Raw genomic sequence first — 23,425 nt, forward strand, 5'->3', positions numbered from 1 at the left:
TCTGTTACTTTTTCTTTCTCTGAAACTTTCCATTCTCTCTTTGTCTTATCTAATGGGCGCACAGTAGATATACCAATTGGGAATGAGACACAAGGGTACAATGCTGCCCCCCTGGTGAGTATATCGGACAAAGCGGCGGAGCACCATTCAGCAGGGCTCCTACTTTTCCAGATGCATGCTGTTTTGGCGTTATCTGGTATCCTGGTGAGCCACATAATCTGCCTGAAGTCTGGGTTCCAAGCCCTCGTGAGAGTAGGTAGGAGGCCCCCTCTTCCCCCTCCATTAAACTCTCTAGGGTCTGGGTTGTGCAGTGAACCCTGATGAGCGAGTCCTTTCTTTCTTTCCTGACAGCCCTACTTCTTTCTCTATATTCTGCTCCTCTGGCAGCCTAAATACTGTTGGTGGCCTGGTTACGCTTTCTGCCCCACATGCAGCACATTTACACACAACACGGTTATGCACGAACATCCTTTTCAGATATTGAGCCTCAATGTCGGAGGCCTTAATGCCCCCACGAAAAGGATAGCCCTACTCACTTTCCTCAAAGAGTTTAAATGTGATGCAAGTCTTTTACAAGAAACACAGCATGCGCAGACTGGCGACGCCTTAGATCACGTTGGTTCGACCAACAACACTTCTCATCCACACTAGGAAAGCGGGTGGGAGTGGCCATCCTATTTTGAACACACTTCTCGTGAGGGTCCTTTCTATACAAGCGGAAATCCCAGGCAGATTGTTGTCCCTGCTGGTAAAAGCAGGGAGCCACACCTACACTTTGGCTTCCATATATGTCCCAAATAAAGCACAATAGACCTTTATGAGGCAGGCCCTGGGGGATGTTCTGGCTTTCCCAGATGAGGACTTAATGATAGGGGGAGATTATAATATAGTGCATGACCCCCAGATGGATAGATCAGCCTTGAGGACAGGTAGAACACTACGAGGAGCTGGCTGGCGGCGGTCAGATTGGTTGATGTGCTGCGCCAGCATATGCCAGCGACAAGAGAATTTACCTTTTTCTTAGCAGTACACCAGAACTATGCACACCTAGATTTCTTCCCAATTTCTTCATGTAAATACTAAGCTACAGTAGCGGTGGCAATCGGAGCCACAGCACTGTCAGATTACTTCCCCATTTCGCTCTCGGTGAAGCTGCTCAGGAGCCCCGTCCCCCAGAAGTGGTGGCAACTGAATACTAGGCTAATCACGCATGAGCATAATGTAGAGCAGATCCAGAAATCCATCCAGGATTTCCTGGAAATAAATGATGACGGCTCAACATCAATCACACTTCTATGGGACACGCTCAAGGCAGTCCTCCGGGGGCAGTTCCTGGCTATTTCGGTTACCTTAAACAAAGGAAGGAGGGATAGACGAGAGGCCTTAGAGGGCACGGTTAAAGAATTGGAAGTAGTCCATCAACATACTGGTGCTGCCCGAACGAGATATAAACTTACTCTGGCAAGGAAACAATTAAAGACGCTAGACACAGAACGAGCCGAATATGCCTTGGTGCATACTAAACAGACCTATTATGAAGGAGGGAACAAGGTGGGCAGACTATTAGCACATAAACTGGGTTCCCAGATGGAACTGCTCAGAGTTGTGAAGATTGAGAATTTGGAGCGGTAGGGGTTGTGGTCAGATGACCTAATAGCAGGTGAATTTGAGCGCTTTTACTCCACCCTCTACACAGGGGAGACACTGGATGAAGTGGCGGCTGTAAACTATGTGGTCGGAGTCCCAGTGTCCCAGCTCCCTATGCTGGACACGTCCTGGGATGGACGTCGAAATCACCTTGGATGAGATATCTCGGCCCATCCGGAGCCTACCCTCAGGCAAGGCCACTGGTGACGATGACTTTACCCCTGAATTCTATAAAACATTTGCGTTGGATCTTACTTCCCTTCTCGTTCGCCTTTACAATTTGTTTAGAGAGATAGATAACCTTACTCCTACTATGCAAATGGCCTCCATTATTGGCCTCCCAGAGCCAGGCTAAGATCCCAAGAAATGTGCATTGCATAGGCCCATCTCACTGTTAAATGTTGACCTGAAAATATTTACTAGTATACTGGTGGCACATCTGCCCCCGTATTTCCACGGCCTCATAGACCCTTATCAGTCTGGGCTCATCCCGCAGAGAAGCTGCAGGGATGGAACCAAGAGACTCTGCCATATCCTGGAGAAATCACAGCGTACACAGAGACCGATTATGGTCCGGTCAGTGGACGCAGATAAAGTCTTTCACAGGGTACATTGGCCATATCTTACTCACTAGATTTGGGCTTGGGGAGAGGTTCCAGCGTTGGGTCCGTTGTTCCGGAGGCCAGGGTCAGGGTAAACGGAATATCATCCCTCCCCTTTAGAATTTTACCTGGGACAATACAGGGCTGCCCCCTGTCCCCTTTATTATTTGTGCTGTATATGGAGCCATTTGCGGATCGTATCCGCCAACACACTGGCATTACAGGATTGTGCATTGGTAACAGAGAATTCAAAATCTCTCTGTACGCGGATGACTTGCTACTGATTTTGACGCAACCATTTATTTCCCTACCCTCTCATACAGGAAATTACAAGTTTCAGTCAGGTTTCAGGGTTTAAAGTTAACACACAGACAACACAAGCCCTTAGCCTGACAATCCCCGGAGGTTTCACCTTTTAAATGGGCTCCTGAGGAGCTGACATATCTGGCCATGCTGATCCTACCCACACCTGAACGCACAGCAAAAGAAAACTATGCTGCCTTACTCACTAGGACCAGATCTGAACTACTGAAGTGGAAAGTACACACATTATCCTAGCTGGGTAGGCTGGAGGCGTTTAAAATGACACTACTTTCCCAGATTTTATATGTCATGCAAACACTCTCTCTACAACCCCCCATCATGGTGATATCCCAATTAAAGCAACTAATAAGCGCCTTCATATGGGATGGGAAGAAAGCGTGCATTGCCCACAATCAGACCTACCAGACACAGAAAGATGGAGGACTGGGCATTCCACACCTAGAAAGATATTACCATGCGGCCTAACTTCGATACATGATAGAAGGGCATAGAACAGCGTCAAAGACCTCCCGGTGCTTTATGGACTGCGCGGTCACTGGGATTCATGCGACGACGGTGCAGTGGCTCCCAAAGAAATTCCGAACTATTGGAATGTACATTTCGCCAGTAACTAGGGCAAGGATGGGATTGTGGAACAAGGTGCAAGAGAAAAGACTTCTCTCCATTTCAACATTTCCCCTGACTCCTTTTATAGGGCACCCGGAATTCCCACCAGGAGTAACAGGGGATGGGTATATTTAGTGGCAAGAAGCCAATTGTAAAAGGATAGGGGACCTTTTTGATGGAAGAGGGAGTGATGAACTTTACGAAGTTGTGTGCCAACTATGACCTAGCCCCAGACATCCAATGGCAATAAATCGCGCTAAGACACTGGGTTACACAGCCCCACATACGCCCACATGCCAGTTGTCATTTAAAGGCATTGGAAAAATGGTTTACTACCGGCCAATTGGATAAAAAGCTGTTCTCAGACATATACTCCTTCCTTATTGCACCTCATCAGTGCATTAAAATACCAGCGCAGCGTATGTGGGAGAATGGGTGTTAACAGGAATTTACAACCAAGGAGTAGTAGAACATAATACATAAGGCACAGGCATCCTCGTATAGCAGCGGGCATAGACATGTTTCTCAAAATTGCCCACTACTGGTACTATACTCCAGTGAGGATTGCAAAATAGAGGGTGGGAGGGGACACACAGTGCTGGAGACGGTGTGGGCAGAAGGGTACCATGACACGTTTACTGTGGGACTGCCCAAAGATCCAGCAATTTTGGTGCACAGTCCTGTTGGACATAGATACTATTTATGAAACCGAACTACCCAGATTCCCAAGTTACATCCTCCTGGGCCTCCCCAACACCCTGACCTTTCCCCTACGATCCTGTAGTGGAAGAGCTATTGCTCTAGCCTTGGATGCAGCAAAACAGACTCTTTTATCTAGATAGGCCACAAATGTAGTCCCAACCCACCTGGATTGGTTAACCAAAATGTGGGACCTTGTACGTATGGAAAAACTGACCACGGGAGCCAAAGACATGCTATCGCACTGTAACAAAATATGGGGCTCTACTATTAGATTCCTTTCAAACTAATTTATAGAATTGACGAGCCCAGTATAGCTGCGGGTGCTATGCCTCATGCAGGCAGTCCATATGGAGGAGTAATTCATTCCCCTGGAGATATAAGACACACCTCTAAACAAAGCATCAGGTACAGAGACTCTCGCTTTGGCTGTCGGGCTTCCCCTCCTTTTCTTTTCTCCTTCTTCCTTTGGTTTTGATTCCTTTCTTTCTCCATTTCTTTATTGTTGTTTGATACAGTTGCCCACCCCACCGGCCTGTGGATGAAGGTGGGCGCTGTTATCAGTCAAAACGTGAATAAAAAGATTTCAACCTAAAAGAGGTGCGAGACAGGGTTGGTCCTTATCTCCATTACTATTTATAGTATCCCAATAGCCATTTCTGGAGAATATTTGTAGTTCTAGTATGTTTACTGGTTGCAAATATAAAACTGCAAAGATTACATTTATGGAATATGCAGACATAACATTAATATATATGTCTAATTCAAAAACCTTTAGTCCAGCTTTTTTTTAAATATCATCTTATACTTATTTTGTTGTTTCTTGATGCAAGCCGAACACTGACGCTGACAGCAGTGATGCTGCTCAATGCTTCCATGCTATCTTTGAAAGATATGTTTAGAGATTCTGGATCTAAAATGTAATCTTTAGATGTTCTTTACTGTAACACGATTTAATATAGTATTCCTGTTAACTTGGTGGCTTTAAAGAACAAGATCAACACATTTTCTGAAATATTGTCCTTTTTTTATTCGGGTGAGGAAGACAAGATAATGTTAAAAAGACGGCGTTGCTAATTATTATTTTTTTCTGCTCTATGCTTCTAGTCAAACTCCCTTTAAAGTTTTTAAAATCATTTGACAGCCTTCTGCCTAAGTTCATATGACCATATGACACAAAAGATCTGCCAGTGTTTCAATTTGTAAATTGACAAATCAAAAGCTATTGGAAGAGAACATTTTCCCAAACAAATCAGAACTTTTCTTTCACCTAATGTCCTTCTAAGTGACAACGTTTGGCATAAAATAGAGCTCTCTTCAGTTTCACCCTTTGCCTTTATTCCTATTCATGTCACAAAGGCCAAAATCCTTTTTTTCGCCTTTCTTAAATCATTCTAGTATATTGTCTAGAAAATGTATTTTATATAATTATTTAGACCCTAACGAATAATATTTCCCCATGTAGTATAACTCTGATATCAAAATAACCAATAAATCTCTGCGGTGGTGGGATTGGATGGATATATGCTTTTAAAATGTTATACAACACATTTCTGACAACCAGTTCATGTCATTTTGAAGAAATACAACCTAAAGTTAATATTCCTAATTCTTTTAGAAATAAATATGGCTTGAAGCCATCAAGCAAAATAGTTTTGATCTTTTCCTTATAAATTTTGAAGAAGTAACTTTCGAACAATTGAATTCTATTTGCTTAGAAATTAAAGCTCCTTACATATATAAATGACTTACCAACTCTGATACTGATTGGCCAAAAATTAATGTTAAACTACTACGGGAAAAAGACTTGAAAAATAATTTTTCCAATACTTTATGGATCAAAATCTGCTCTACAATTCACTCAACCTTACCACCAAAACATTATATTTTTTCTATAATAGACCATGTATAACACGTTGTTCTCTTTATAAGATGAAAATATCAAGGGGCAAACATTTAATTTTAAAGATATTTTTTGACTGTTTCAAAGCTAAACTGTTGTGGAAACAAATGTGCCATATTATCATACAAAGTTGCCCAATTAATACACAATTTGATAATTTGCAAATTTTTCTCAGGGATGATTCTGATATTTGGTTGACAAATACTTTTACAGGAAAGCTTGTAGACCTCCTTTTTGTCATTGCTTTACAAGTGATTACTTCTGATTGGAAGAACACCAACAACATTATTTTCATTAAATGTTGGAATATGATTTCTCACAACCATAGAATAATGCAGCCAATTTATCATCTGTTCAATTAGCCATTAAGAGTAACTCTGGGCGTAGTTTGCGTAGTAGTGCTACGCCTAGCAACGTGAAGTGCACTGCGCACTACGCGAACTGCGTAGTGCACTGTGCAAAATGCTGTTTGCACTGATTGCACAGTGCCGGATGATTGTCCGCACTCTGCAATCAGTGCAAACCACATCTTGCACATTGCGAGCGGTCGTTTTCTGCCACTCGAGTAGATTTCTACTCGAGCGGCAGCTTTCTCAATGCAGACTGGTAGTTTCCCATCGCGAGCGGTCGCGACCACTCGCAATGAGAATCTTGACCTCCCCGCGTTGAGAATCTCGCCGGGAGGTTTATTTTCCACGCTTGTGACCGGCAACTTGATGTTGCTGATTGCGAACGAGGAAAAAGTCTCGCCGGGATGTCATTTTGCTTGCTCGCGGTCGCCAACTTGATGTTTAGGAACGCGAGCAAGCAAAAAATGACCGCTATGCTACGCTACACGAGTTTGCACTGTTCAAAGTTAAACTGTTGTGTAGTGCGAAGTAGCGCAAACTTCGCAAACTATGCAAGCGTAGCGTAGTACTTCTCCCAGGGTTAATTAAGAGAGGCTTGTTATGAATGCCTTCGGCTTCCTTTCTATCCAAAAGTATTACTAATGGTATTATAATGGCTGAAGTTTCGAAATCTCCTTAATTTATTATGCTTTATTCTTATGGTATGTTTCATCTTTTACAAGTATTGCGAATTTCATATTGGTTAATTCTACTTTTAATGTTAAGTACTATTTGGTATCAAGTTTAACAACATATAGGACTTTTACAGTTTTCCTTTTCCTTTATTTGTTCCTCTCTCGCCTTTTCTCCTTGTTAAAATGTAAAAAAATGCTGATTGTTTTATTTAGCAATGTTTTTCAATAGAGAACAGAAATATAATTATTATATCTTAGTAAGAATGACTTTTGTTGTTTGAAATTATTTTCCATCTGCAGGTAAAATGCTTTTGTTCTATGTCCCTATCTGTACCTTAGCTTCCTTATTATTGATAATATTGTTTGATAAACATTTTTTCCTGATAAAGCATTTTTTAACTTTAAAAAAGTGGAGGGATGGAGTCCTTGGTCCATTCCCTGTCCAAAGCACCTTAGAAACTAAGGGGCTCATTATGATTGCGGACTTTCCGCATCCTCCGGCTCCGGGCCGGCGGCAGCCACCGCCGGCCCGGAGGATGCGGAAAATCCGCAGCGGACCCACCAAAGACCCACCTCCACATTAGGATGGCTGGTGGGTCCTGGTTTCCGTCCGCAGCTTTTCCTCAGCAGTTGGCTTACAACCGTGGAGGAAAAGCACTAATCTGGTGACGGTGTCTCTCAGACACCGTCCGCCAGATTAGTATGTGCCTGCAAACATGCTTTTCCGCGGCGGCTTTTCCGCTGTGGAAAAGCATGTGTAACTTTACTGCGGGGGCCCGTTGCGGGCCCCCTAGGTGAAGGGGGGTGGGGGTGCACATGGGGGGTACCTATGGTACCCCCCTGCATTTGTATGCAGAAAGCGGCAGGCACCACGCGGTGCCTGCCTCTTTCTGCATGCAAATGCAATGCGTGCATTTTTAACATTGCCGCGGGTGCAGCTTGAAGCCGCACACGACGCAATGTTAAAAATAGAGGATGTGACCGCCACCCTGGCGGCAACATCCTAATCGCACAGGAGGGGACTCCGCAGCCCATGCGGACGTCCCCTCCTCCTCAATGATCGCGGACGGACGAAAGTCCGTCCGCGATCATAATCGGCCCCATAGGGTGCAAATTGCAGACCATTACTGTGTAGTCAACGTCCTTCTTTCCCCATGCACATTCTCTATAATTTGACACAAGCCAAGGTTACACTGAATTTTAGTGCAAAGGAAGCACCTCATTGAAACAAGTTAATGCAACTGTTGCATACACAAGTACAGAATTGCGGTAAAGTTTATTTCAAAAGGGTTTCTCTGTAAAACCAAATCAGGCTAATGCAAAAATATTTTTTTGCCAATATTGCATGTGGTTTTGCACTAGTGCAATATCTGTAGTAAGGCCCATGCTGAGCTACAGCTCATACCAGCCAATGGTTGTTGTTAATCTGGCCAGAGACATACAGGCCTGATTACATAAACAGCATGATGTTTAGGCAATTTTGCACAGGTGTGTGTGCAATTTTGCACCAATGTTTGCACCAACTGACTAGCGTAAAACTGCATTTACTCGAGATGACCAATTAAAAAGAATTACTTAACCTCCACAGCTGCATCAAATGTGCTTCATCTACTACTAGTTTTTACTCTGTGCTAACCTACCACAATATACCCTGCAAGTATCCAGCCAATGTCCAGAATCAACCTCTTTAGAGACATACAACCTACTTCGGCTAGTTACAAATAATAATTATTTTTTTTCTGTGCAGAATTTAAATATTCTTTGCATTTCTTTACATGCAATACAGATTTAATTAATTGTCAATTTTCACCTAAAAGGAGACTTGAGAACGCTTTAGAAAGGATTTAATTTTACTAATCTGTGACACTTTGCACCTGACACCAACATTTTTGTTAAAACGCAAGTTGATGGATTTATTAAGGCAGAGGCTGGGCATTTAGATCCTATCTCCCATTCTACCCCCCCCCCCCACACACACATTTCTTTGTAGTCCTCAAATAATCAATCAGAAAGCAGAAAGCAAGCCATCCCAGCATCTGTCTCGGGATTCAAATTTATGGTGATCTGAAGTTATTCAAGTGCTATTAAACATGAAAATTCATTTTACTCAGGCAGCACTCAAGGATATGACTATCGACAGACGTCAGCATGAATTCAAGCCACTGAGCTAAAGGTGACGAACCATTTGCACAGATCATTTGTCAAACACAGTCCGAATTCTCTTGATGCGCTTTTTTTTTAATAATGCTGAGTTGTGCTTTCCTCTCACTCCCGCCCCCCAGCTCCAACACACTTCCTGCCCACCAGGGAATTCGAGCCAGTGAAGTACGCCTAGCCGCAACGCAATCAAGCGGGAACAATACAATGGAATAAAAATTCAAGTGCATTAGATTTTATGGATTTTTAGTAAAAGAAAATTCTAGTCTGAGATCCATAAATAACATATAGAAAATTTATTAACTCTGTGCAAACCAAAAAAATAATAAACCGCCCCCTTAAAAAGTCACCTGCAATTGGATTTAATTAAAAACACTGCGCCAATTTGAATTCTGCCATGCAGCACTTAGAATTACGATACAGAATCAGTGATGCATCTCAAACATCCTCTGAACAAAGCTCTTACAATATCAATTTTCTTTAAAATTCACCTTTTTCTATAAAACAATACTTCCTCTTACAGCTATCCACTTATGTCTTCATAACATTAGCTCTGGTACAAATGCCATCATTGTCAATAGTATTAGGAGGTATGGCGAAAGGCTTCATGACCTTTTCCTGGTGTGAGTTAAGAGTGGGCAGAACAATAAACCTAAGCACAACATAGTGATAGGACGTTCGCTCCAAAATGAGAATGAAGCATGAAAAATGTATTATATTTTACACATTACCAGGCAACAAAGTCTGGATATGAACACTTTTAATGGGTGATATCATGATGTTTGACCAATTTCATGAAATTTTTACTTGCCACAACTTAAGTCAAATCCTTATTTCATTCAAATACTGCCTATTTCATCCTTTTTTAGATTAAAAGTCAGGTGCAACTCAACAAAAAGGCATTTGTTTTAGGTGACCGCATCAGTGTGACATCCAATTAGTGCCTCCAACACTGAGATGCATATTATGTCGTTTTGGTCTTATATCGGTCCATAAAACACTAATTGGGTCTCTTGGTTTTATTGATTCCAGAAGTTGACTTAACCAGCATATACCACACACTGTGTGAATGGCCTTCAAAGGGTGCAGGAAAATCTAAAAAGACCTACTGTTTAAATCACCATGTTTTGAGAGCCTTGTAGCATTCAAAATAATCTTGACCTGAACACCAGGCAAAAGTTCATTTTATAACCTGAATGTCTAGAACCTTGACACATTTCCCCTGAAACCTAGCTGGATGAAATGGAGGAAACCCTAACAGTCCACTTTCCGAGGATATTAGGCCCTGAGATTAATATTAGTTAGCAAATTTGACTCATAATAATGAGGGCCTATCATTGATGAAACATCGGTGTACTTTTCAGAGATTATACTAGAAACATTTCTCATGGGGGGTAAATTTCTCGCTTACATTTTTGCCTTCACCCACCTCTGAGACCTTGATTCACTTTCGACTACTGCTTCCCCTCAGATTATCTAGTCACCCCACCAAGAAACCTGGGGCCTTGTTGTGAGTATTTGTAAATGTATATACGTGTCTTGCTATCCCTTTTGTACCTACCACCCCGTCCCCTCTTTACCTATTGTATATTCTTGCGATTCCTAGCCTTTTGTACACTTCCATGATTCCTGTAAAGTGCTCTGATACCCTTATGGGTCAAGTTTGCGCTCTATGAAACACAAAAACAAATAAATACGTTTTTACATTAGCATCCAGTGGAGAGAACCGGCAAAACATGACCACATGTCTCGATTTAAAGGAAAATACTTTAAGCCGTGGTCAGTTCTTTCTGAAGGCTTGAAATGACCCAGTTAGAGAAGAACGAGTTAATAAAAGTTCCTTAGTCCATATCCATGGCAAGATTTGACATGCAGAGGAGAAGAAGGAGAAAATCCAACATAGATGATTTTTGAAGGAAAAGACAAGCATTAAGAATAGTCATGAACTATGGGGCAGGGGGACCAGGCAAAGATCAGAACTTACAATGATGGTCAACGTCTACATCAATGTGGTTGGCAAAGGATACCTGTTGATGTAGGGAAGCCATAAGGGAGATTCCAAGATAACAGAATTAGGTGGAACAGTATTAACTAGTACTGGACTGTTTTATTTTTTGCTAGAACTTGTTTTCTCTCACAATCGGGAACTGTTTTCAAGGTATTTGTGAAATCGGTGGAAACCGGATTTCCGGTAGGCAGAACAAGGATAACAATAACCAATTAACATTCTAATAGTGATAGATAAATACTGGAGTTTTCCACAAAAAAAGTCAGTAGCTTCTCGAAATTCAAAATAAATTGAAATGAATCTCGAGAGACTTCAAACCAATTCGCTATCAAGACTCTTTAATCATTTCTACTTTTAATAAAATGATCATTTGCCCATGGGCAACAATTCCAATCAAGTGTCAGGCTAGCACCAAGCCAGCGGATATAGATGTGTAAAGGTTTTGAACCCAAAGTAATTTATACAAGGAGTGTAAAGACAACACGTTCAGTAAAAAGCACACCAAGAAATCAGATGTACATTCTTTAAAACTACAAACCAGAAATTATCCAGATCTCGATCTGTTGCTAACAGAAGAAAAAAATATAAATATAAAACTACTCACCATTTTTGTCAGCTCTTCTGAAAATCTAAAATTAAAAATAAAGATAATTATGAATCATCACTTCACACCAAGCACTTCTTTTACCTTTATTATTACGTTTCTTTAGAAAACATGGTATATTTTCATATTGTCATTTTTAGTTTTTGAGAAATTTGACTAGAATATATTGATGATCAGAAGCAAAAAATAGCCATAATGTTTTGCAAAAAGTATTCATACTATGTGAAATCGATTTAATCTGTCGTCTGAGTGGAAACTCTAAAGACACTTTCGATACTGCAGAAGAAAGACTCACGACGAAAATGTCTCTGTCTCGGCACACATCAGTTTCACAGACCCTCCAAGACACTTTTACTCAAACCAACCTCCTGTCAGTAAAAAGTAAGTGAAAATGTGCGACATGGGAGGGGGAACAGTTTTGAAATATTCACCTAACACTTAAAAACAATAAACTATTTAGTGGAGTGGTGTGGCTAACTGGTTAGAGGCGGCAGACCCGGAGGCAGAGGTCGGCCCGGGACCAGTGTTCGATTCCAGACGGGGCAGGGTCTTGGGCCATGGTCAGCGGACTCGATAATTCTCGCCTCGGTGCCTACTCCAACCATGGGTCCCACTCAGCAACTCTGGGCAATAGCTTGCTTAATCTCTACTAACGGCCCCATCAGCGCCGGGGATGCTTGTCTTCACCTTGGAGATGCCCAGGAGGGACCATCTCACAGGGAAAGCCAGGATGGGTTACTCAGCAGTATACAGCTGGGGCAGCTGTGCGCTTTACAAGTATGTAACATTTAGGACAAGTAATGCAAAATTGCGACTGTGCCTAACTGAAAGTCATGTTTCCCAATATGAAACTCTACAGGTTCTGCTTACTGATTTGGTTTTTGTGTTGACGATAAGCATGGAAGTGTGTGTGCACGTGCTAATCCACAGACCAGGTTCACACGAACGTCAGTTCACCAAAAGGCGAGGGGTAGCGGAAATGACATCCCAAGTTTCACTTACACACACATGCTTACACATACACACACAATCACTCATGCACGCTCTCTCTCACATAAACACACTCTCACCTGCACTTCTGCACAAAACATACATTTGAAATATTTTTTTACTGCTAGGGAAGGTCATATTCAAGCTAATTTTACTCCATATTTTATTACACCATTTATTGCACTAATAGTGAATAATATATAATATTATTTACTTTTAGTGTAATATGATTGGAGCCCCAACTGATGACCATAAGGACGAGCTGCCACTGTGTTCTTGGCACTGGTTTTGCTACCTCTAGAGCCAAGGGTTGCAAGTGCAGTGCCAGGGGTCGCAAGGGTAAGCCAGGGGTCGCAGCTGTAACCCCTGACGGCCCCTAACTGACGGCCATGCAGATTCAGAACAGTTCTCACTCTGCTCTGCCAGTGATACTTATGCTACTGATCTGGAAGGACAAAGAGTCTAATTTAGTCTTGTAATTCAAGTCATAAATGTGAAAGTAGACGGACAGAGAATCCCTGATAATAGTAATTAAAGATGTATATGGAGTATTGCTACCTCAACTACCACCACATCAACATACCACTGCATAGACACTACTACTTAGGCATACACTACATCGACTTAATAGGTTTTTGATAAATCAGTACCACTGCATTGTCTAAACAACTACTATCTTCGCCCCATTCAAAAAGTAGCTGTATCCTACATTATTTGAAATGGTGTAATGGTGTCTGTATAATACTAAGTTCTGTGGTGTAGTCAAAAAGGCATGGCCCATCTCTGCAGAGCAAAGATTGTCTAGTTAGGTGATATGTAGGTATTAAATATAGACTGCAAGGCTCACTAAAGTGAGGGAACGGCTTCAGTTGAGCGTCTACTGGTGAAAACACCCAGGAGCATCTCTTCCTTTGTACTTCTGGTCAACAAGAGAAGAGAAGAGAAATGTCATGGCTATGCCATGATCACCCAACCACCAACAACTCAGAAGAGGCTAATTTTAAACCCATAAAGATGCTGCAGCCGTACCACTTACAACAGGTGCCAGTTCCAACTACTGTTAAAGTAAATTAATGAAAACCATAATTGAGATGTTCATAATTTTTTTTTCCAGAGTTGGATGAGATGGAGGTCCCAAATCCATATAATGGTAAGAGAAGAACTGTTTGTACTGTTTTTGGTAAGTGCTATATTCTCCCAGGGCTCACTCTCGGTGCCGCACAATTCTGCACACTACAGCAGCTAACAAAGATGTAACCAAATTTACCAGTCGATCCAGAGCAGCCCTAAAAGGAAAAGAGGCAGGATTTAAGCTTGCTGAATTTATGGTTTCTAATTTCCTGCTTGATCCCTTTTACCCTAGAAATTGGGTTATTAGGTGTGAATGGTATGAATTCCTCACAAGTAATTTGACTGCAATGATATTTTTACTGGGAACCAAATATTTCATTGAAGAACTTGACTCTCTCAGGGTAGTAAAGCAGAGCAGACCAAGGCCTACTCAGGAAAGGTGGTGTGGGCTTGAACCCCGGCTCGATTGTATGCAACACTAACACTCAATACATAATTGTCCAGTCAGTGCTTTTTTTTTTAAAAAGGAAAAGTTATTTTATGACACAAACTGCTAAATACTATGCATTTAATTAGAAATATGTGGATCTGGTGATTTCATCATATCACGTTATACCCCTAATGGATCATGCACCCTATAATCATAATACCCCCTACCTGTACCAAACTCAACATCACAATTTAAGGGAGTGCCATTAGCAATAAGGCAAGCCTATTCACATTGTTAGGGAGTCACTACTTTAGTAAAAGCAGCCACATGCTATAATTTACCACTGCAACACCATTGAAGTAAATTAGGGACAGTACAATATGCATTGCATGTTATGGCCCAACATTGAAGTGAAAAGTAAAGCCTTGTATTGTCAATCAACACCATTACCAATAAAGCATTTAATTGAATTAAATATGTCTCAGAGTCTTTCATTTACATTTCTCTGGTCTCAAACGCAGCCTGTGAATCCCCTACTAAAAGTCACTGTCCTCCCACACCTATGTACAAAAATACAGGCTCAAGAAGAGCTTAAAGTTCACCAACCACCTCTCGAGGTCATGTATCATGTGACCTGGGAAACCTAAGGTGGGTTGTGGTGGGGTATATTCTGGTGGTGTTGCTGCACTCCTGGCAGCCCCTCAAACATTAAATAAATCCATTGGTAGCGTTCGTGGTACCCTGTCACTCATGGAAGCACCTCAAGACGTAAGTAGGCCATTCGTGGAGCACCCCAGAAGATTTTAGATTGCTTGTTGCCTAAAAGCAGTGAATATTTTATAATACTCTGTTTTGCTCTGGCTCTTTTTTTATTTTTTATTTTGTATTTCTTTTTCTCTTTGTTTTTTTTTTTTCTGGTGCCTCATGATTCGCTGCCCATGGAGCCGGGTGCCCCAGCTTGATTGAGGAGGCACCCATTGTGGATACATGGTTGAGGCCAATCAAGGGAGCCCACTACCAAATGCCCCTGATGGCCCCCACTGCAGCACAGCTGGTGTGTGCAGCTTGAAGCTGACAGGTTATTTTCTATGTTTCTGTCTCATGGGAAAAACACCTGTTGCTCTTGATTCCTGGTCAGTCAATATAAGAACAAGGGAGAGGAGAGATGCGGTGGATTCGGTCTCCCCAAGTAGAACACAAAGATGTTATTGGGGTGGTCCCTACAATGTTGGGGAGCACACAGTGTTCTTTAAATACCCCTCACACACCAAAAGGACCCTTGGTGTCATGCTTCATCAGTCTATGGGATGCGTCATGCTGCTAACCGACGATTACGTGGCAGCACTTTTATTTAGGCTATGTGTTGTGTGTGTAGGGGTTGTATGTTAAGAGAGTGGTGGGTTCGAACAAGTTCTTGCTTCCTGGCCAGAGGCAGGATGGGGTGTTTCTCTGCTGCCTCTCCTCCTCAGTGTCTCAGGGAATGGGGTCCCTTTGACTTCTGTACTTCAGTCAGACCATGGGGGGTGGGATGATCGGGCTAACAGTTGCCATGTGGAGTGGGCCCCATGCATACTATCTTGAGATAAAAAATAAACTATATGTCGTTGTGCCGACCCAAGGCCCACCTTGAGGGAATTTCTTGAGAATGCAGTGAAGTTCCATGAGTTTCGTTCTCTGCTTCCACGGCCAGCTTCCACGACGGTATGTTGGCCATTAGTACCTGGATGTCTAATTACTGTCTTAAATTGAATTCAGTCCAGGAAAGAGAGAAGACCCCACTTGTTCCAGGGAACAGGATACTATGGACAAAAAAGTCAGTGGAACATCCCTGGAGGAACTACTCTTTTACTCACTCTGTTATACATTATTTGTCACATTCATTCTGAGGGCCTGGTTTATAGACAAAAATGTATAGTTCCCACACTAAAATGTAATGTTTACAATCTGTTTATTTTTCATAAAAAATGGAAGAAGACACTGTCCTCCACACATTGATTAAAATTTCAGAAAAACTTCCTGAAAACATACATCATTAAAACATTATAAATTTACAATACATGGCATTGGGAACAAATATTCACAATATCTCATCCAGTACACACAAGTTAAAATAAATACACGGAAAGAACCTATTCATCACATAATCACAGTACATCAATTATTCAAAGCATTCCCCCTTCTATCAGTAGCTTCAAATACTCTTGCTACGCATTCGCTTGATCCAAAAAGCCTTTCAATATTTTCTCATGGGAGCTACAGTACCAATAATTCATGAATATCTGTTGTTCCCTGGGCTCTACTTGGATTCTTTATTCAAACCAGTGTGTGGACGCGTTTCGGTGTTAAAACCCTGGATACCATAACACCTTCTTCAGGACAAGACAGTTCTTGGGGTAACCGTTTTCAAATTTTGAATATCCTTCTTATTGTAGGATGCACAGGAAGAAGTCCCTCCCTGGGGTTATTTTCCTATTCTTTCCGCGTTGGTGGTATTCATGTTGGGTATAAACCTTTGAATTATGTGCGAAAGTCAGATTGATGATCTTGCCTTACTTTCCTTTTCTTCTGTGGTTCAGGCATAGAACCTTCTAAATATCGGGTCCAGGAATCTGCTTTATATTTTATTTAGGCATCCTTTTCAACGAGGGATAATGTGGTCTGGGATTTTTTCCAGTGTCGTGATACCCACTTTTCGTGAACTGGATATGTTCTGATAAATCGTGAGTCCGTGCTTCCGCCTCGAGGCGGAAGCACGGACTCACGATTTATCAGAACATATCCAGTTCAAAACCTTGCCCCAGGATGGTCTCCAACTTGGTGGCCAACTGAGCTGGGATTACTTCCTATCCCCGTCAAGAAAGCAAGAAACTTGAGTGTCATATTTGAGGATAGACTATCCTTCATACATCATGCCAACACAGTGGCTTCCTCGTCATTTTATGTGCTAAAGATGATAAAGAAATTGCTATCTTTCATCTCAGTCAGCACGGGGACAACTTTAATCTGTGCTCTGGTCATGTCTAAGGTTGACTACTGCAATAGCCTGTTAATCAATGCCCAAGAAAGGGTTCTGGGTAGGCTGCAGTTGGTACAAAACACAGCCGCTAGGATGCTAACAGGTACCCCGAAGTTTAAACCCATCTCCAATGTGGTGCAGCAGCTCCACTGGCTGCCTGTAAGAAGCAGAACAACGTTTAAGGCTCTCTGCATTGCCTATAAGGTGATTCACAACACAGGACCAGAATGCTTGAAGAAAGCTTTCTTGGCTTATGCACCCAATAGATCTCTTCGCTCAACCTTCTGATCATCCCTAGAATTAAGAAAGTCAACTGGGGTAACAGAAGCTTCACATTGGCTACATCTAAACGGTGGAACACTCTCCCCCTGCAGATTAAGGCTAGTCCTACACTGCTATAATTCAGAAAACAAATAAAAACGTGGCTCTTAAAGCAATAGGCTTTCTCCAGCTTTCGGCTTATACTTTTAGTACATAGCGCTGAGACACCTACGGGTATTTGCACGCTTTATAAATTGTTAAATAAATAATTGAAATGGATGTAGTACACCATAGACAACTATTCTATCTGTTCATTTTGAGTTAGAAATGTTTGATTTGATTTTGAAAACTAAAGCAAGAAACATTTCATACCCATTTAGTTTAGTAATGGAATAAAATGAGTTATGATTACAATTTTCACAAAGGTTTATTTAAGTCCTGGAAGAAAACTAAAGATATGATAACTGAAACAACTGCTTGATAGAAGAATTTATAGAGATATTGTCTATTCACAGCTAACCATCTGATATAGAAATTATATTGAAGTTAGTGTTTAAGTTTCATACTGACACCTATTGCTGCAAATGAGTGTGATCCAACTGGATGCCGGATCTGGCAGCCAATATTAAGCAGGATCTGTCTCCACCCAGTGATGTATACTGAATTTGACCCAGAGTATTCTGCCGACACCAGACTACACATATGTTTTCCATTTACAGCATCAATTAGCAGGGACAAAGGATATTTGATATTTTCACTTCCAGCTAGGCATAACACAAAAGTACCTTACTTAAAGGTCCCTCAGCCTCCTTTTGTTGGTGTCTCTTAATGGTTGGGAGATATTTGGAACCTAACTCATCAATGCCAATGCAAAGGAAAGGCACATATGTACTCAGCTTGTTACTACTCCACAAGAAAAAACATAATTTGGAGGTAGGTTTTTAAACTTTGTTCAATCCCTGTATGCAGGAGACATGTATGCACTGGAAGAATGTCAGTGTAATTGTCTGTGTAATAATTTAAAAAGTGTTAATTGATTGTTTATTTAATTTATTTTATAACAATACCTAACCTGCTGTAAGGAGTCCAAGCACTTTAGAGAGCACAAATTACACAGAGACAATAATTCATGTAAGTGTGCATATCACTGTGCAGGAAATGTCACATAAGACCATAAAGGTTACAAGAGATGTATATCACTGATACTGGTAGTCATTATATATCAACAGGGCTTGTAGTAACACGAAGGTCCTCATTAGGATGTCAGTCAGAAAGCCTCAGACTGACCAACATCCTTGGTTTGAATTTCGACTGCTGTATTAGGATTACGGCGGTCGCAATTCAAACTGACCATTCCGGCTGCTTTCGGGCATGCTCGTGGAGCCCATCAGCCAGTCGGAAATCCACCATATTCCCTTCCAGGTGGCATTTTCGCGATCAGTATTATGATGTCGGTTTCTGACAGGCTTTCCATGTTGGGCTTTCCGACATGGAAAGCCTATCGGAAATTGACTTTGGGGGGCCCCTAGCAGGGCACCCTTCTCCCTGCGGCAGGCGCTGTGAGGTGTCTGCCAGACTGTGCAGGAATTTACACAAACTCCCAAACATGTGCTGCCAGCCAAAGTAAAAGCTCCCATACAGAAATAGGAGCTTTCGACCGCACCATGTGCGGTCGCGTTGAAATACGGTGTTCGGAACTGCCGACCTATGGTTGGTCGGTTCCCACACCAAGACGGTGTCAATCGGAGGCAACTCCAACCGACATCGTAATAGGGGCCAATGTCTGGATTTAAAACTTAGCACAGTGTTTGTGGTTTTCTTTACCAATAGGGCTGTTTTACTACCCAAAGGAACCCTTTTTAGATAACTTAGAATAACAAAAGATTGAGAAAAAGCAAGAATGTTCTAAGCCTATACCTTAAAGTTTGCATGCAGTTCCTTAATTTCCGTTCATGGATTATTGTGTTATTTTAGGATTGTTACGTATGAACTTGAAGACCCAAAATGATCTCTGTAACAAACACAGCAGCCCAATGAGGTATCCACATAAAATGCAAATCTGTGACCTGCATGTTACACGATGTGCATTGCAGCAGGCATATTAACCCTCTGTACTACTTTATAATTTAGAATCTCCGAATAGACATGAAACAGGTCTCTCTAGTGAGTGCATTAACCACCGAAGTTATCTTACTGTTGTTACTATTTTCTGTAAATTGCAGTCACACAAAGATCTATGGAATAAGTGCCTTACACCTCTACGCTTTTTTAAAATGCATCCTAATGGTGACCAACTGTGTACGCCAGAACGGTTTTACTGTAACATTTGACCTTGTTGCCAATATCATTGTGACAGAGTTTTTTTTTTTTTTTAAATGTATAAGGTGACTGTCAGATTCTACTTTTCATGATTCTGTCCACTTTTTGCTGCTGGACTTCAAATTTATAGGAACATGGAGTAACTTTTTCTGTAAGGCGAGGTGGAAAGCAAAGTATCAGTTGTGTGGTCTACATGCTTTAAAGATTCAAGAATCCTAGAACCAAAATCTGAAACCTCAAACAACCCTAAGAAATGCAAAAGGTTAAGATGTGTGGATCACTGAAGAGTCAGTGTTGAGACCGTCCTTCAAATGCTTGGATCAAATGCTTTAAGTAGTCAGTAATAATTAGTATTACACAAAAACTGTTAATAACCAATCAGATTTCAGCTTTCAATCGTTCCAACGTCAAGTCGGTGTCTCTAGCAATCCTGCAATCTCAAATGTTGGTTATCCTTCATGATTTTCCAGTTCTGGCCTGAGTTTTTTTTTTAAATTATATGATAGCACATAGCCACAATCAAACAAGAAGACACACATATGAACTACATGATGGGCCCTATGCATGATTTGTCTGATCAGTCCGTGTTTTTGCACACAAACTGCTTTGCGACCTGACTTCCATTGTGTACTGACCTAGCTGTACTAATCTATTGAAGTGCGACATCAGAATTTAGTAGGATTTAAAGAATCCTAGCTCATTAACATTAATGAAACAGGGCTTTGCGGATCATATAGAATGTCGTGTATCCAGTGCCGTAGTCATAAAAAAGTTTTACAGTTATTATCAAAATAGCGCTGCGGGGAAAGCTGCCAACGGGAGACCGGACGCCCAGGGAGGTGGAACGCTCTGGGGAGGACCTGCTGTGAGACCCTGCGAGACCCTGGTGCCGTGAGGGGAACGGCCAGAAAGCACGAACATTTGCCAGCAACCCGACCGCCGCGAGGGCAAGGGACTACATCCCCCAGGTGCCCCGGCGGTCGGGTGACGTCAGCGGAGCGCCCGGAGGCACGGGAGAACAACGGGAGAACCTCTCGCACCGCGAGTCGCGCGCGGGAGCGGCCGGGCTAAGGCCGGGACAAGGCGGGACCATCTAAGGCCATCATAGGCCAGAGGAGGCCGGGACGGGCCACCCCCCCTGGCCGTGCATGTATAATAGGTAAGACTCCCTGTGCTAAGTCCTGCAAATCCCTTCAGGTGCCAGCTGCTACTGATAATATGTCCTGTAAGGGGGCCAAGAAACTGTATACTGGGTTCAGGGACCGGGACAAGGGGTCAATGGTTCAATACCTAACAAATACTGCACCGTCCACTGTCCAACAACCACTAAGAATAGCACAAGATCAATTGTTTACCGACCGTCCCAATAATGACATTATCCCCCCTCAGTCTATTGTCGCGTCTCCAAACTTATCCTTCTTAGAGGAACTTAACAGCTTATGCCACACCAAATATGCAGCCGTTAAGTCGACATCAGAGCACACTAACGCCTCCTTTTGTCCTACAGCCATTTCAAGCCCCCACCTTAGTTCTTTATCCTCACCCCATGGAAACCGTTTGGATACTCCTCTTGGCCCACCAGAATCAAGTAATTTGAACCCAAGTATGTTTTTCCAGAACCTCTCTTGTGAAAGGAATCAAGCTGCGGACAAACATATAGACACTCAAGCTAAGAAGATATTGTCTGCTCCCTCAATCACACCAACACTCTTGACCCAGTTACAGACTATGATCAACGCCGCAATACACCCGCTAATGGAAAAATTGCAGGACCTCGGGGTCAGGATCACGGCAATTGAGGAAAAGATCAAGATAAACTCACTCCCCCAAAACAACGTGGCAGACCCCAATCTATCTCCATGTAACACTGTTAACCCTTCAACATCTTCAAAAAATAGAGTATCCCAACCCCAACGGACAACCCCAGGTACGCCAACTCAAACTAGCGGCAAAGCCCCCATCAAAATAAAAACAACACCTAGCTGTTCCTTTACAACGGGGCTAAATAACGCTACAATACCACCTAAAGGGCCACTCCCCACGATACGGAACATGCAAAGGAAAACTAATCACATCCATCTACCACCGGAGGCTGCTCCGTTCGTGGGTGTCCTGTCTGGGGTGCCGGAACTCCCAAAGGGTAAATCCGAAAGCGAACAGGAGCTGAGAAATAAGACACTATTTTGGCTAACAAAAAATAGACCCCTACCCCCATACATTGATGGTAGAATAAAATGTGTTAGAAGGGTGGGATGGTTAGGCCCGCTCCGAAAAGAGAGATCTGGTGATCTGGTGCTAATAAAGTTTCTTAATAACAATGTTGTTCCTTACCTCCAATCTTGGAAACCAGAGATAGGAGACGGACCTATACACACCTGGGGCTTATCCGATTTTTACCCTAGAGAAGCACTACACCCTCATACAAGATCATCGCCAAGATTAACTTTTGGTTGGGCCAATACACCTCAGGGGTGAAGGACTTTTAATATACAGACCCTCTCTGGACATTCCATTGATTCGCTACCCGACATGATTTGAAATGAACTGAAATAATCTGATTTGTAATTGTGTATATATTTTTTGCAATGTGCTTTTATGATTTTATACTTAAATCGAATAAAGCTAAAGTTATTATTATTATTATTATTATTATTATTATAAAATATGATACTATTTTGTAAAACGTCATCTCCAATTGATGGAGCCTTCGCTTTCATATCTTCATTTCATTCAACCAACTACTATAAATATTTAGTAATTTTCTTTCGTCCATAATATGAAAAGTTGAAATACATTTCACAAAATAGAAATTCCACAGGGTTCATTATTAAGCCCCACGCTTTTCAACATATACCGGACTCCCCTGGCTAAGATCATCAGAATCCACAAAATCAACATCCTCTCCTATGCTGACAACACCCAGCTAATGATTTCCCTCTCAGATAACCCCATCACCACCAAGACAAATTTCAACCAATGCAGGACCAGTGTGGCCGATTGGATGAATGACAACTGCCTGAAGCTCAACACCGACAAAACTGAAGTGTTTTTTTCGGGAATCACATTGGGACTCCATTTGGTGGCCCGCTGACCTTGCACCCACACCACCCCATCCAACCAAGCAAGGAATCTAGGCCTCAACTTGGACACCAACCTCAAAGTGAGGTCCCAGGTCAATGCAGTCACCTCCTTATTTTTACACATCCTCCACATGTTACATAACATCTTAAAGTGGCTCCCACTGGACAGCAGAAGCACCATCAGGCAGGCCCTAATCACAAGCAGACTGGACTATGGCAATACACTGTACGCTGGCATCCCATCCTATCTTCTTCACAGAATTCAAACCATCCAAAACACCACTGCCAGACTCGTCCTTGACCTCTGGCACTAAACCCATAGCATCCCAATCCTCAGAGAGCTCCACTGGCTCCCCATTCAGAAGTGCTGCCAGTTCAAATTTGTCACACATGCATTCAAGTCACTACACAACATGGGACCCACATACCTCAATCACTTGCTTCACTTCACCAACCCACCAGACAACTTCTCTCAGCATCACTCCCATTCGGACAAACACCCAGCATCCACAGAAGGTGAACGGGATCTCAATCATTCTCCTACCCCGCCGCCAAGTTTTGGACTGACCTCCCCCAACACATCAGGACCTCCTCCTCCCTTCTTGAAATACGCAAAAAGCAGAAGACGCGTCTTTTCAATTAGTCTTCTTGTAGCACCGTCAACACTGCCTATACTCAGGCCCA

The 23,425-nt window shown here is 42.3% G+C and overlaps 1 protein-coding gene across 1 annotated transcript in view; it reads right to left on the reverse strand.

The window, feature by feature from the left end:
* The window catches only part of LOC147673771 (N-terminal EF-hand calcium-binding protein 2-like), a 565,615-nt gene that overhangs the window by 489,651 nt on the left and 52,539 nt on the right, over positions 1 to 23,425 (reverse strand). Inside the window, exon 2 of the mRNA XM_086945528.1 lies at positions 11,575 to 11,599. Coding sequence (XP_086801654.1) covers positions 11,575 to 11,599 — 25 coding nt within the window. The remainder of the gene's footprint in view (positions 1 to 11,574; positions 11,600 to 23,425) is intronic.

Source organism: Lissotriton vulgaris, chromosome 12, assembly GCF_964263255.1.
Source record: "Lissotriton vulgaris chromosome 12, aLisVul1.2, whole genome shotgun sequence".
Classification (NCBI taxonomy): Eukaryota; Metazoa; Chordata; class Amphibia; order Caudata; family Salamandridae; genus Lissotriton; species Lissotriton vulgaris.